General features: G+C 34.0%; 1 protein-coding gene across 1 annotated transcript in view; it reads left to right on the forward strand.

Annotated features, from left to right (window-relative positions):
• Nucleotides 1–8,298, forward strand: part of LOC145693381 (gamma-interferon-inducible lysosomal thiol reductase-like protein) — a 400,077-nt gene extending 391,779 nt beyond the window's left edge. Inside the window, exon 5 of the mRNA XM_081769329.1 lies at nucleotides 7,992–8,298. Within this exon, the coding sequence (XP_081625455.1) occupies nucleotides 7,992–8,087 (96 nt within the window). The 3' untranslated portion in view covers nucleotides 8,088–8,298. The remainder of the gene's footprint in view (nucleotides 1–7,991) is intronic.
• The last annotated feature ends 8,667 nt before the right edge of the window (nucleotides 8,299–16,965 follow it).

Genomic DNA, 16,965 nt, shown 5'->3' on the forward strand with positions numbered 1-16,965 from the left:
AATTACACTATTCCATTTTTTCTTCAAGTGGTTACGCTTGATTTCAAAATTGCAGTACATAATTTAATTTTTAATTATAATGATTGACAAATAATCTGAGAGTAGCATGCTTGACATGTTCTTACTATAATAACTGCAAATCACAATGTCTTTGGAATTATATCGGGATGTGCATATATGTAGAATAAATCAATAATTTGTTGCTTTAGAATATAATAGTTAATTATGACAAACAGTCAAACCCACACATTTGGTAAATCTCTAAAATCGATCTAAATTAAATGAAAACACAAAAAGCTGGGACTAAAATTTAACTTTGCGGACTCTTTTGGCTACAAAGGCTTTTACAATTTCCTGAAAAGATAGCTTTGAAGATAACTTATGCTGTATAGATATGATCCTAAGGTTGCTATCGTTGGTGGCCTGTCAAGTTTCTGAGGTAGTTTTTCATGATCTTTAGTTTGCTAAAACTCCTTCCCTTGCCTTATATTGAAAATAAATATTTGTCCAGCTTTGCGCCCCCAATTCGGCGCTTGAGCCACAAGCGCCGTTTGCCTCCCTTAGTTACGTCACTGAAGAAGAGGACTGTTGCTATATGGTTGTTGCGGTAACCTTGGAAGGTTAAATCCCCCTTAGAAAAGAAAATAGGTAACTTCCGGCTCTTGCTATAGTGTAAGATATTCCCAGAATTAAAAATAATAATGTGATGTCATGATGCTAAAGTGATTCCTAAAATGGTGGATAAAAAGAGAATAGCTGGCAATTTATTGTTTATCTGGCGCCATAGCTTAAGATGGTATTGGTAAAGTGTGGTATACCTGTAGTCTTTATGGGCTGAAGTCGTAGAGATGAAATGAAATCTTGAAGTTTTACGACCCACAGTTGTGCCCGCTAGGCTAAAAGAGACGGTGAGATAAGAAATGAAAATAGTGGAATGATGAAAGTGGAAGAAAACGGGAGAACCCCGAGAAAACCCACGCACACAGTGTTTGTCCACCACAAAACTCACTTGGAGTGAGGTGGGATCAAACCGGGGACCCCAGGCACCAGAGGTGAAAGCTCCACCACTAAGTTGTAGAGTTGTTACATGTATAGTTTAGAGGTAGAAATGAACATGGGAGATATTTTCTTTGTGGTGAAGAAGGAAAACTTATTATACGAAACGTAGGTAAATTATATGTTTTGGATGTGATTGTAGCTTAAAGTGCACTATAGTGTTCATACGTGGCTTTCTACTGATATGAAACCGGAGCCTACTGGTAAGCATAGCAAGGGTTTGATTCCCTGCAGAAGAACCGTGAACCCTTGAAATTTGTCCGTTAATTGCGTTAAATCATGTATTATCTGTCACAATAAAAAAATTCATGCTTTTCATGGAATAGTACTTTCGGCCTCTTGTAATAATGGTAGATATAAAAAATTCAGTTAATTTAATCGTTTAGATGACCTTATTAAAACTTTCAAAGTTGTTAATATTGATTTAAAAAAGAAAATATATTACCAAAAATAAAATTGTTTACACGACACATCAAAAATAGTATAAATAATAAGAAAACAGATAAACTACTATATATTAACTTCCACACAATAGAAATATAAAAATGACTTGAATCTTTAAAATTTATCGCACGAGTGCAGAATGTGAATATTTGACGTAGTGCGTATCTTTCTTACCTACCAGTCAGATGACCCATATTCGAATCTTCTTCGAAATATTTTTGTTGTTCTTAACAATGTGTATAAAAATAAAAAATATGCCTATCAGAATAAAATTCTAATAATATTTAAAAATATTTTTCGGTATTAGATTCTAATTATATTTATCTTTTCCGCTTATCTTCGCGACCCCCATGAAACCCTCTCGCAAGCCCTCTAGGGGTCGCGACCCCAAGTTGAGAAACCCTAATCTAATATATTGATAACTAAAATACTCTTGTCGGCTTATCTCGTTGAAATAACACAAAAGGAGTTATGTTTTCTGTTTAGCATGGGTCATGAACCCCTAATGAATATAACACTGTTTCACTTATTGCATTTTAAATAGATTATTCCAGTGGATACTTTTGCCTAAGTCTAAGGTGACTATTCCGGCGCACAGTAAAGTGACAATTTTCTTTGAGGATTCCAAGGATTTAATTTTCTGATGAGCTGCATAGGTAATAGGATATTGTTGCGTCCTATTGGGTTGGGTTGCAAAAATTTAATGGAGCAACTCGGATACGTACTTTCACTTTGGCACATAACTGGCCATAAAACACGTGTATGTATGCCCTGTTAGTATCATTCGAAAACTTATCTGAAAGAATAGGAATTACTCTGTGCTTACGTCTGTTATGAGGCCTAAGACAATAGGATACCAAAATACGATCTTTTTTTTTTTTCATAATATCTACTTCAACGTATTTAAACTCAGCCGCAGAGGAACCGAGACAGTTCGAAACATTAATGAATGAGGGGTAAATGAAGACAGTGTGAGTGATTACACAATACAATCCACATATTCCGCAAATTCTTTCATGGAATCTCATGCTTGGAAGATAAGAAAGATAACGGGCCTCGTTCTGTTGTTCGCAACTACGAATTGACGTTGCATTCAAAGAAGCATACTGTAATTGTGAGGTGCTTCGTGACTGCACTAATCCAACACAATTTACAAGGACAAAGCAGATTTTGATAAATGAACTTCGGGACCATCTTTCGCGAGATATTAGTGCACATTTAAAGTGTTAATATTACAAACTGGGAGAGCGTAATAGCAAAAAATAGCGGAGAAAAAGTGTCTTAAAGTTTCCGACTCGCCGCATATATGATACGACGCGTAGTTACCAAGTGGTGGCGTGGCAGAGTGATGATCATCTACGGCTCACGTGCAAAGCGTCCCGGCTTCGATTCCCGCTCGGATCAACTTTTTTTTGCTTTAACCAATAAAATAGACATTTGTAACTACAAGTAAAATATTAATTCACCATATGTTTATAATACATAAAACAATAGAAATGTTCAAGTCAGTTGTAAAACCTTTCAATGTTCCATGTTAACTAGCAACAGAATGTAACCTACTCCGTAAATATATTGATATCACAAGTTATATTATTGTTACCACAGTCGTTGTGTAAAAGATGTTATTGACACTTTGGGCCTTATGCAGCCATTCCGTCACGTTATTAGTGCCATACTAAAGACTTCGACTAACATATGTTTCCTGCAGTAGTCTGGCCTTTAATATGACGCTAATCATACGTCAAAACGACTCTGCATAAGACGAATTGTGTCTATATTTGTGGTCAGTGTGCGAATTACAAGGGGAATAAGGGGGAAATCCCCCTTGTAATTCGCACACTGACCACAGATATATATATATATATATATATATATATATATATATATATATATATATATATATATATATATATATATATATATATATATTACGGTGTCCCAGTTTGTAATATTAACACTTTAAATGTGCACCACTACCTCCCGAAAGATGGTCCCGAAGTTACTTTAGCAAAGTCTGCTTTCTCCTTATTAGTCAATCCAGGAGAATTCAATGTTTCAGGAAATTTATGAAATATACCATAAACTTAAATGTCTATGTTAAACACTGATCAACAGCGAAGGTTTAATCAAGTAACACGACAATAATATGAATAAACTGTACTTCAAAACGTCACATGTATTGCAGTACGAAATTCCGTTTATTCACCACTCGTCAAACCTCGCCCACTGGTTTTCACTTTCCCATCGTCTGGAGGTGCTCTTGTAGGAATACATCTTCGACAACCAAGACAGTGGTCATGATGCCTTCGAAAACCCATCAATTTCTATATTTCTCGGATTCAATAGTAGACAGACCTATGCTAATTGATTCGCTGATTTGAGAAACGTCATAAGTCAGTCATATGCCGAAAATGAGTTTAGATGCAACTTTGATTCTTGAAGGGTAGCTACACCGTTGGGTTGTGATGTGTTAGAAGTCACAATAATAGTTCGTACAATATTGAGCTGCAACAAGTATCCCTGAGTTGAGAAACGTCACAAATCATTAACTTACAGCATTATTGACTTAGGACGTTTCTCAAATCAGCGATTCAATTATAGTTTGTAGTTCAGTTAATTTCGTTCAGCTTCAAGTAACTTATGGCAGTTTACACTTACGTTTCAGTTCTACACAGGACCGGTCCTATGCAATTTACCACCCCGTGCAATGGCATCATTTGCTGCTCCTTCTCTCCAGAAAGTATGCTACCTCACTATGAGCAAGGGGAAGGGAAAGGAGGTCGCATTCAGAAAGGCCTAAACATCACAAATACAATCCCTTTGTATCTGTTTTTTCTTTAAATACTTGTAATAATCTATTATGTTAGTGAAAGATAAAGCAAATATACCTGCAGAGATCTTTTTTAAAGAATTCAATATCAAGTTTCAATCTCAATATATCAGTTTGCAATTTCAGTACAACTTGCTCTTTATTTTTAATTTTCTTTCTATATCTTAAACACAAAATATTTGCTGAGCAAAACAATATATTCACATAAAAAACTACATGCGTGTTACAGTTTCGCCAACTAACATTTTGGCTTCATCAGACACTATCTTAATGTATGTGTGTTTGTGTTTAAGTATATACAAAGCAAAGCTTCTACTTATGGATAATATTACAGTTTCTATATCTGCTAAAAAAGTTTTTTTTTAAAGAAAAACTTGTTTCCACCTTCAATGATAAGGAACTTGTTTGTGACAAAGACAGGACTAGTGTTCATATCAAAACTCTCATAACTAAGGAAATGGAACAGGTGTTCGCTAGTGTTCGAGAATTGAGTTCTTGTATTTGAGCAATTTGCGCTGGGACTTGTTTGACCATTTGCTTTAGCACTGTCCATGTGACATTAAACTAATGCGACCCAAACATGATTTATGAATGTTGTTATTCAAACAGAAGGTCAGTTTAATAAATTTAACTAAAATCACCATGAAGTCTGTTTCCAACAAGAAATATTTGTTTTAAATGATATAGTTATAACAGATTTTGCCGCCCCTCGAAACTTGCCGCAACATGCAAATACACACGTTGCTCCACATATACTAGAGACGGCTCTGGTTCTACATTAATTTCACAACAACTTCATGTATAAATATGTATCGACCTTTCCCGGTCTGGGACCATCAGTGCCGATTTCTCTATAACTTTGGACGGGGAATTGCGTTCAGGTATATTTGTTTAGTTGACACATATTCTAACAAAGATCGAAACAAATATATCCAGACTAGCTGAACCTGCGCTCTCTACACAGCGCATCATTAGCATATGAGCATAAATCTTCTTATCATTCCTTACAACATCTGTACATGTCCCTTTACAGACACAAGTGAAAGACGTATTGATAAAAAAAAAAAAAAAAGCCAAGGGGTATCATAAAGGGGGGACGTTTTTCGATTATTTTTTCTCAATATCTCGCACCGTTTGCAAGATTTGAGCCTGCTTCCGGTTGGAGTTTCTAATTCATGCATGACCAGTGTTTTCTTTCTTCTTGTATGCAGTATGTAATAAGCAAATACATTACATACACAATTAATTATAACGTCAGTTATATATGGTGATCATTGGGCAAAACACCCCCCCCCCCAAAAAAAAAGGTTCATCTTAAACTGGAGAAATGGTTATCCTTCCTTTTCCATTATTATTTGGCCATGAAACAAACGCCTGACATATACAACTCGTATACACAACAGTGTGGTGTTGGAATGTATAATGCTTAGGATGTGATGCTTTAGTTTTTTTATTTCAATACTTCCAATGTACCCGTAAAAATGTAATAAAGAAATAATGCTCAGGTTTTTTAAATATTCAATTAGAACTGGATAATCTACATGAAATTTGCAATCGATCAGTGAAAACGTTATCTTTCTAGAGCCTGTAGTTTCCGAGATCTCATTGTCGAAAGGATTGGCCACAAACATATAAATGTAGTTTAAAAGAGCTCCAAAGATGGCAGCACAATTCATTTGCATTTATTTCGGAGAAGGCTTATTAAAGGCAAAGGCCTTTGAACAATAATTTAAAAGGATAAAATTTGTGAAAAATATTTCTTTAAGTAATTTATTTAAAGTACACTCTTTTAAAAATATTTGTCTTTGTTATGAACGTGAAATCACAAGTAACCGTAAATCAAAGGTTTGAAAACTAAGGTTATAGGTTAGAGCTTGGTCACTCTCAATTGGTACTGTAGCATTTTAATAGATAGATTCTGGAAAGCCCTACCAACTTTGGAGGGGCCGGGCGCCCTTGGACCCCCAGGATCGGGATTCACTTCGACTCATTCTAGCTTTGCGAAATTTAGAATAACGAAAATTTTTATGAGATTTTAGGTACAAAATGAAGTTTTTGTATTGAGGAAATAAATATAACACGTTGTTTTCTCTTTCTTCGTAAGCGTCCTCAATGATGAATTGTTTAAGCCTTCATTTTAAAAATGCATCGAGCTTTGTTTCCACTTGAATCCAAGAGCATAATTTTGTTTCTTGTTTCAATACAGTAAAGGCTGACCTGAGCTATTTGATATTTTATGTTTAACTTCAGATTATTCATTATTCGTCCCATACACCCATAAAATTTCTAAATTACATTAAGTAGTTTAATTTGATACAAGAATTTCACGATTAGTATGTTTGCTTACTTTCCAGTGGGTCGCAAACCATAGGTTAAGAATCGCTGCGATATCTTAATATCATTTAAACATACAAGTATTGCAAATGAACTACACCTAGCACAAATGAATAAGTGTCTACCAAGAAAACTCGAAAATCAAATTGAAGTTAAACTTTAAAATGATACACACTTGCCTTCTACTCATATCAGATAATTTATTAATACATTTGTAACCAATTAATCCAGCTTTTTCAGTATTCTTGAAAGAAAGCGTTGAACGATACATATGTGAAAAGGATATAATTCAATACGATCTATATTAACGCAATCCCTGAATAATATAACTATTGACAAATGTCAAAATAGCTAGAAAGGCTAAGTTTAACTATGTAGCTATAATATCTAAATAATTTCACTTGCAATTGTCTCATGGTAATGCCGAGGATTATTCTAGTAACGCAGATTTTTCAATACAGCTGCAGAAGTCTTTGAAATGGTATCCAAACTGAAGAATCATCAAACTTGCGAAGTTAAGTCACGACTCGACTTGCCGTTACCATGACAACCAGTCCTAAACCTTCCACTTCCCACTCAGCGCCATGACTGAAATGAACAGCTTATCGTATGCTTGGAAAACTGGAACGAAAGTAGTGGAAGAACCAATGATGCCAACAGTTAAGATTTCAATAAGAAACGGTTGATTTTATGTAACGAGTGTTCGATGGCAAAAGAATGGCTGAAATCATCATGAAAAATATTATGTTTTGAACATTCCACGATTTAAAAAGCAAATGTAAATAACTTCATTCTTTTGAGAAATTGTGAGACTCGCCGAGCCAATTCCATCAACATAAGACAGTCACTGGGGTATTCCTCAGCTATGACTATTACTGTATATAATTCAGCCACATATAATTTTACGTACACTCTGCAAATGCTTTTGAACACAACAATTTGCGCAGTCTGGTTGTAATATCGGATTTCAGTAAATACGACCATGGGACTACCATCAGATTTGCACCCATGGGTTATACTAGAATGATACAAAAGGGATGACAGAAAACATACGTAAAATGGTCACTATCAAATAGCTCGGAAAAGTGAGATTTAATGAAATTTAAGAGTGAAAGGTGTCGCCAGCAGTCGTTATATTCATAAATTTGTTCTTGATGAAGAAATGTTTTCCTCACATTATGGATAAAAATTATTTAATTATTATAATCAATAATGTTTATTTTTCATAGTAACGTGTAATCTATGTTCTCTCTATATATTTAAAACTAGATTTAAGTTTACTTATCAAATAACATATTTTTTGATAAAACACTTGCCTATTTTTCAGGCTTTCTTCTACGACGAGCAGGTTAAGGCGTTGACGAATTTCAAGAAAGCAATTTGCAGATACATCTACATCGAAGCAGGAGAAGCATGTAAATGATGAGTAAAGTACTATGGACAGTGCAGAAGATAAACACTATGAAAACTTAAAATATTCTTACTTAATCACTATTTATTTAACACAAAATGTCTTATTTTTTTCTCTTTTAAAAAAATGATACCGTTGTACATCATCAATGAATGGCAACACGATAACAAAAAAATAATAACACTGTTAATAATAAATCTAATAAACTCTTGTAGTCCCTCAATCCGGCATTTGAATCCCTACTTCTCTATCTTACTGGTGGTATTTATTATAAATAATGTCCTGCTTTTAAGACATCATAGGCATAACTTTAATTTAAATTATAAAGAGAACTCCATAGGTAGCAGAGCAACGATATTTTTTTTTCCGAGTCCCTGTTCGAGATCTTGTTCATAGAGTAGGCGTTCAAATAGCGAGTGCGTACTTGGACTCCCAGCATGAAGGGTTGAGATATGGCTAGCAACAAACACATTTGAGAAGATTGCATAATCTACTGTTGCCAAACGTCCCGGTGTTTCGGGACAATCCCGGTTTTCAATCAAAGAAATAACTGTCCCGCAAAAGGCTTTCGGGACGCCTGTCTGTTCCGGTTTTCGTTCTTCAGATTGAAAACAAAAAATCAACCTGTTAGAACTAGTATGTCTCATCTAAAATAGAAGGTTTTCAAAAGATTTGCATGCCAATTAATTTTATTAAACAAACAACAAGAAGTTAGAAAATCACATCCATTCTTTAGTCCTATGGGTTGTTTAACTTCCAGTCAGAGAGGAAAAAAGGATTTGAAAAGATATTAACCCTTAACGGTTCACTGCTTCCGGCACTGTTTGCAAAACAATATATCCACAGACAACTTCCCGCGAAAAATTTACCAGAGTTGTCACCAGGGGCAATAACTGCTACCATCGCGAAAAGTAAGTACACAAATAATCATAACGAACAATACCTGATACTCTTCAAACGCAATACACAAGATCAAACAAAGGTGTAGCCAAATGGTTACGAAAACTCGTTAAGGGTTAAAGATGGGGCATATGTTATGGCAATAACATCTTTCAACTTCCATTCTGCTACATCAGACATATCCTATAAGACGTGCTTGAACGAGGTGCCGACCCGTAGTTTTAAATTTCTATTTTTATTATTATTTTCACGCAGAGCTTACAGTAACAAAATCTATTCTTAGCTTTAGTACTATTGTTTTGGAAATGATACTAACTGCGTCTGTATATATATTACGACGTAGCGGAAAAGAGTTCCAGAAGTTTGTAAACATTACCATAGCAAGAGGAGGGGATTTAGAACATCTTAATAACAAAACCATAATTTTCCCAGCAGAAATTTTTACCAGTGGAAAAATATTGTGTAATAGCAAAACCCGTGTTCTTGCGAAGGGATATTTGAAGTTTTGCTCGCTATATTACTTTCGCAAATTAATCTCTGAGTCCGAGAGATCTCTTACGTGTTTTATACATTACATGTGCGGAATTTGCTTCATTTTTCGAACAATTCACTACTACTATTGTAAGAATAATATGGAAGATCACCTGAGTGTCTGTTGCATTTAGATCCGTAGTCTTACATCCGTAGTTTCATTTGAAATCCCACTTCAACGATTACAGAACTGAGTTGTCTTTAATATACTTTCCCATGTGTGGATAAATATTTCTAAGATACTAAGATTCAATAATTTTGGAATTCCTTTATCTGATAAAATATTCCTTCACTTTAGATTGAAGACATATTTGGAGACGGTTTCCCCACTTACATTTTGTTGTAACTCTGATAATAACAGAGTTACAATATGCCAGGGGATTACAATACTAGTAAAATCTCCGTTTTTAACTCTTTAAAAATCTTTCCTAAATCTCCCTGCACCGCGGAAAATTTTCCTCAAACTAGCATCACTTGTAAGTGTGGCATTGAAGTCAATTGATGTGAGTCCATTTCAATTGTAAAGGGGTGTCTTACAGTCAAGCAGGCAAAGACTCGACTTTGTCCTTTTGATGTATCTTATCTGTATCTCAGTCTATATAAAATTTATTTGAAGCTATTTGGAAATTTTTCATAACATTTTCTCTAAATAAATATTCACATGTAAAATGCAAAATTCCTTTTCCAGTTTGGCTCTCTTTTTACCTGGAGCCTCCTGCGAACGAAACATTCAAGGCCGGCCCTGCTTATGTGCGACTCGATAGATCTAAAGACCAGTATCTTTAAGGCGTCGTCAAGCAGTAAGAAAGGAGCCTGGGAAACGAGATGCCACCATTAAATGTCGGGAAGTCATGACACGGTTTTGACGGGTGGGATTAATCAAGGCCTGATCCTGTTGCACAGTAGAAACTCTCTTAGTCCGGTGTCGACTTTCCGAATCACATTGTCTGTTTCTCCGTACTTCTACAAGGTAAATACTATCGCACGGGGAACACAGACTTGTTTGTCAGCTCGCGTTACATTCATACCGTCATATTCACCAAGAGATGTAAATTGCTCACGAATCGTTTGACCACGTTGCTCTATGATCTGTGAATGACGCGAAAAGGCCTGTATTCTACATAAAGAGGCATTTGTGGAAAATAGTCTGCTAGCAATTTCTCCTCACGGCATATATGTACCGCGACAGACATTACTTTTTTACGAAAACAAAAGCAGGTAGCAGTTTTTATCGTTTATATGTAACAAACTTGACATGAAATTATTCAACTTCAATGTTGAACTTTCGCAAAAGGACTCAGCTCGCGTCAAAGACATAGATTATGTTTCAGGGTTCAATTCCAATGTCTTGAGGGCCTTTGTCAGATTAGGGTAGTTTCAAAATACTCCTTCAGAAAGATCGATTAAAGCATTTTCATTAATTTATTGTTTTAAAAAAGCTTTGGTTACTTTTTGTCATATATACTTTACTAGCTGTTTCGCAAGAAAAGGAAACTTTTACGGAAAATATTAAAAGCTATATTTAAGTCCTTTTGCCATCTTACTATACGCAGATTAGTCGAAGTGAAATGATAAAAGCCCAAGTTGATTCAAGTGTTAAAATAGGAACCCAGAGAAAACCCATGCACAGGGGTTTGAAATGAAATGAAATCTTTGAGTTTTACGTCCCACGGTTATGCCGGTTAGGCTAAAGGAGACGGTGATAATGAGAGATGAGTGAAATGGTGGAATGAAGAAAGTGGGAGGAAACGGGAGAACCCCGAGAAAACCCACGAGGACGGTGTTTGTCCACCACAAAGTTCACTTGGCGGGGGCTGGGATCGAACCCGGGACCCCAAGCACCAGAGGTGAACGCTCTACCACTGAGCCACCGCGCCCCCCAAGCACAGGGGTTTGTCCATAACAAAATATTAATAGTAGTCAGAACTGTAGAATATTTTATATATAATATTCTAATATTTCCTTACAAAGCTTTAGGGATGCAAGTGTGACTGCTATATAATATTTAAACTTGTTATATATCCTTTCATTTATATATAAAAAAATATATGAATGTATGCACTTAAGAATTCAAAATGTTAAACTAAAATATATCTCAATCGTTTAAAAGCTTATTCTTTTCATTATTACTTTTTATAGAACAATGTGATTTTATGTAAATACACTTTACGCTTATAAGTTTCATATAATACATTTTCAAACAAGTAATATATTTAAATAAAAGGTACAGGACATCGCGCTAAACTTTCTCGCTCCAATACTAGGCTAAATCATGTTATACTGAAGTTATTATTAATGACACATTTTCTTGTGAAATACGGACAAAATTAGATGGCGTTTTCGGAAAACTTCCCCGAAGAAAACTCACCCCAAAGTAAATTACCCCTTATAGGCATTTACGTAAGAAGTAATTTATACAACATTATAGGATAATTAGTGAAATGTATATTTATGAAGTATGAACAAAATAGTCCTCGTTTTTGTGAGGAAATCATCCGAAAATAACTCACCCCAAGAATACACCCTCGTAAATTCTTCTAAGACAAGAGATTTATACCATAGTGTATGGTTGTTAACGAAATATTATATGAAATATCAACAAAATCTTCTGAGTCCTTTAAAAAAAAGCCTGGAAAGACACCACCAAGAATAAACCGTATCTTGTAGATTCATCTTAGAGAAATGGCTTCTACCATAATATAGAGTTTTTAATTAAATATTGATAAACGAAATATAAATAAAATCGTTAGAGATGTTTTCGAGAAATTTTCATTTTTTATTTTCACCATTCAGGAAACTACCCTTAACTTTGCTGGTAGGAAGAAAAATTCGGGAAAAGCCCGTGGAGAATCCTTTAAAAGTCTAAAGTTTAAAATTTGGTGTGAATGCATTGAACGATACGGCCTCTAGGGGAATGAACACATTTACATTGGGACGGGCAGACGAAAGAATAGACGGACAGATATCCAAAAATCACTTTTTTGGCTTGTATGGGCCATGTCACGTGTAAATCCATTGAAATCTAAAATGCGATTCTTTTTACGATCACAATCTAATCTTTTCTCCTATCGTCACTCGAAAGTAAAAACATAAAAACATTCCCCACTTATCGTACAGGTTCTCTTTGTGATTTTGCGTGTTTCTCATTTGACAAATAACAGCTTAATCTAGAGCATCTTGCTATAGCTCCGCTTGCTACAACTTTGAGCATAAGTACTCAATTTTGTTGGTGTATGATGTAGGTGATTCTTTTTGTATGAAGCAGGTTTCCTGATGAATATGAAATAATAAAATAATGTCATCTGGCATACTATCGACCCTTAATCCTCTTTCTTTACCATAGTTTTACCCCAAAAATAATTTTGTAGATCACTGGGGGTATTCGAACCACCGATCTTGGTTTTATCATTTTCATGTTTTACACGCAGTTTACCATTCGACTGTTTCATCACTGCATGCTATTCTCCCCTTGCTAGTTCATGTAGGGACCGGTTAGTTCACGTTTTCCTAAAGCTAAAGCTATTTTCAAAAGGTTTATTTCATACATATGCAAATTCGTTATGAAACTAAGAGGAACATGAGTTGCATTAAGTTGTGCAATATAAAGAAAATATAACGTAGATACAACAATCTGAAACAATAAAACAAAGCTAGCTGTTACGTTAAACATGAATGTAATTGTGAACTTACGTTAACACTCGTCTACTTCACAAAAGCAAAGGAACGAGAAGCAAACACGTAAATTTCTTGTGTTTTTATCGGCGCAAGTAGAATCGTTATTAAGCGCCAAGCGATGTGAACGTACATAAACTTAAGCTACTGAAATCCTAACAAAGAATGCTAGTAGAATCCTTTCTTTCTTATAGCCGTCGGGTACTATTAATTTAAAATAGGTACGGGTTCTTTTCATATAATGAAACATCAGCATTATTCTTGGATTTTAAAAATTCAAATATCTCTTCCTGGCAACAGTGGAATTACATGAAACGTAGCTAATTTTTTGGAGTGGGATAGTTTTTATAAAGATTCATGATTTTAAAGCTTCTTCTTATCGTGTCTGTATGTTTATTTTGAATACTAATTACAGGGTTATTTGTAAGAATTTAACAGAAAATAAATTACATGAGTTTTTTATTTGTTTCACTGAAAAAAAATATCTTTTAAGTGGCCGGCTTACAAAAAAAAGAAAGCAAGAAAAGTAAATTGCTTTATGCACAGAAAAATTTATTTAAGTTTTGGTTTATTTTCTGGTGTAATATATTCTAACAGAAGGTACTTTACTGTGGCGTGATGGTTCTAATCGTAACATTGCAAGTATGATTTTACATTAATTCTTGAAATCTACAACCCTTTTGGAAACAAAGATCAGTTTCCTCTCAACCTATTATGCAAAAGGCAGATCGGATGAATCACATATCATATCAAAAAAACAGCAAAATATTTTCAAATGTTCTTGCTTTTACCCTGCTGATATCGATGTTCTTTCATGAATTTCTCCCTAGTTTTGTCTCCAAGATCAGCGGACAAAGGCATGTTTTAGGGCACTCGAAACAAATCGTTCTAGATTAAAAACAAATAATGTATCAAATTTGTGACTTAAAATTACCGTAATTTCATGTATTGTACTTTTTTTTTTTTTTTTTTTTTTTTTAATCTATAACGAAATTTACATAAGCATACTGCAATTTTAACCTCTATGGCAAAAAGCAGGGAAAATGATTCAGACCTAAAGGTAATTCGCAAGGATCAAGGGTCATTTATTCGAGCATTTGTATTTGAGCTGAAACTTACTAATAAATACTAAAATAAATTACGAAATTTTTCTGGTTTTGAAAATCTTTCTTCTTCTTCTTCTAGCTTAAAATATATAAAACGATAATCCTGTATGCTGTCTGTATAGTTGCGAAACATGGTCACCTACTCTGAGGGAAGAACGTAGAATGAGTATTTGAAAACAAAATCCTTAGACGGATATTCAGCCCTAAGAGGAACAGGAATGGCGGAAATTTCATAACGAGGAACTGCATAATTTATACCGTTTACCAAACATTGTAAGGGCCGTCAAGTATAGGAGGCTCAGGTGGATACGTCATGTAGCCAGAATGGAAGAAAGTAGGGACGCTTTCAAAGTTTTAACTGGAAATCCAATCGGGAAAACGACCGTTAGGAAGACATAGGCGCAGATGAGAGAACAATATCAAGATGGATCTCTCAGAAATAGGAATACAAACTAGGAACTGGATCTAGTTGGCTAAGAACAGAAGTCAATGGAGAGCTTTTGTGAACGCAGCACTGAACCTCCAGGTTCCATTGGCCATAGAGTTAGTTAGTTTCTTCTTCTTTTCTACATGATACTTATTACTAAAAGCAGTACAGAATTGTTTCAAATGTGTGGAGTGAAGCATCCGTATATTGACCATTTTTTTGGAAAATTTTAAATCGAAATAATTGCGATAATTCTTAGATGACGGCAAATTTTAAATTATTTTAGAATTGGTTGCATGTGGTTAATTGTAAGATACCTCAGGATTCTTTAACATGACTAACGTGATGTAATATATATATATATATATATATATATATATATATATATATAGAGAGAGAGAGAGAGAGAGAGAGAGAGAGAGAGAATTTGTCTTTCACAAAACTTTAATTGAGTAAAATCACATTCTTACGTATTTTTTTTCGAAAAATGATCATATCTGTTTTGCAAATATTTCAAAAAAAAAGTTTGATACTCTGTTTCACACATCGATGTATATAGCCTAATGTAATATTGTATGCGATCTACCAAGAAATTTGACGCAGAATTTTAAAATTATGCTATTAAAAATATTATAGAAAGGATCTGTCTTTTCTGTAAATAAATTAAAAAAAATAAAATTCATATTTTTCAAGGCAAATTTAAGCATGTAAGTACTATACCATTCTAATTAAATACTGAACTAAAAGTTGCTCTTTAGAATTTGATGAATTAAATAGAAGCAGGAACTTAACCTACTTGGACATTAAAAATCCTAATTCTTATTCAAGCATTTTTCATTATCGGTGGGATTTTTCCGGAAAAAAAAAAAAAGTAGTGAATTAGTTTCTGGTTTACCTCATTAACAAGTATATAAGTTACTTTCTGCTGCAAGCTGACTTAAAAACACAAAATTCGTTTTAAGAGAGATATGTATGCAATAGAACATGGATAACTAAAATTAAAAGTAATGTCCGTTAATTATCCGTGTTTAATAGTTTTATTCCTTTTTATTTACTTTTATTCATATTAATTATCAATGTTAGGATGATTAAACTAGACTGGGTCTTCATGGGATCCTCTCTTGTGAATTTTATAAATACGAAATCACTATTTCTGAAGGGGCTGTACGTATCCCTTTGAAATCAAACTATTACGTACACATACCACTGTTACTATTTTTAAATACATTATATCAACACCTGTTGTTGTTGAAGAATCACTGTAATGGGTTCAAATTTAATTCTTTCCCATCAGGAATTGAAGACAAAGCCACGTGCATTAACAACTAGACCAGCAGGGGGCTATATCCATCTATAGTATTGGTAAAATTGTTTCGGAATTTTATTCATTTTTTATTAATTACCGGCTTTGTTTCAAATCCTAACTATTCACGATAATCGACTAATATTCCCATGTTCATAATTTTATGCATTGAATTTTACATTAGCTTTCACAGTTCAAAACAATTCTTATTGTATAATGTTGAAAATTTCTATCTTTTTATTTTAATCCATTAATTTTGTAATTAACTTTAATTTTAATCATTACTTTTTCCGATATTCATTTTTAATTTAAGCAATTACTTTTTCAGAGTCCCAATTTTTAATTGCATCCCGCTAAGTTTTCCACTAATTTTCCAACTATAAAAGTAGGACTTCTAATGTTACAAATTAAATAGTTTCCGTTGCCTTTATAATACAGTGCTCTTCGTCAAATAAATATGTCGTAATGAATTGCAGGCATTCCTCAATAGACAATTTTTGGCGTTAATATAAAAAAGCAAGTATAATTGGTACTTGTATTTACCATCTGCCGAGTAACATTACAGAAATTTTGTAACAATCTTTTATGAACATTTTAGATATAATGTTATCTTCGATGTCATATTGTGATTTGTGATGTTCGAACAATGTCTCACTACTATGTAAAGTGCACTTAACGTTTCTCAAATCTGTTAAAATTGATCTTTACATTGCAAATATAAAAATACTCTAAGAAGTCAACGCTATTATTAAGATCTAACAATCTGAAAGCCAAACAAATTTGAAAGCAGTAAGAAGAAGATAAGGACTAAATTAAGTAATTACTTTCGTTCTATATTCCACAATTCAGGGTTGTGATTTACAACCTTCCCTGCACTTTAGGCTGACCTTTTCAATTGAGGCATCAAGAACAAACATCAATATTTATAAAGAAAATGGATAGGACGAAATA

Source organism: Thermobia domestica, chromosome 8, assembly GCF_964235325.1.
Source record: "Thermobia domestica chromosome 8, izTheDome1.hap1.1, whole genome shotgun sequence".
Taxonomy (NCBI): Eukaryota; Metazoa; Arthropoda; class Insecta; order Zygentoma; family Lepismatidae; genus Thermobia; species Thermobia domestica.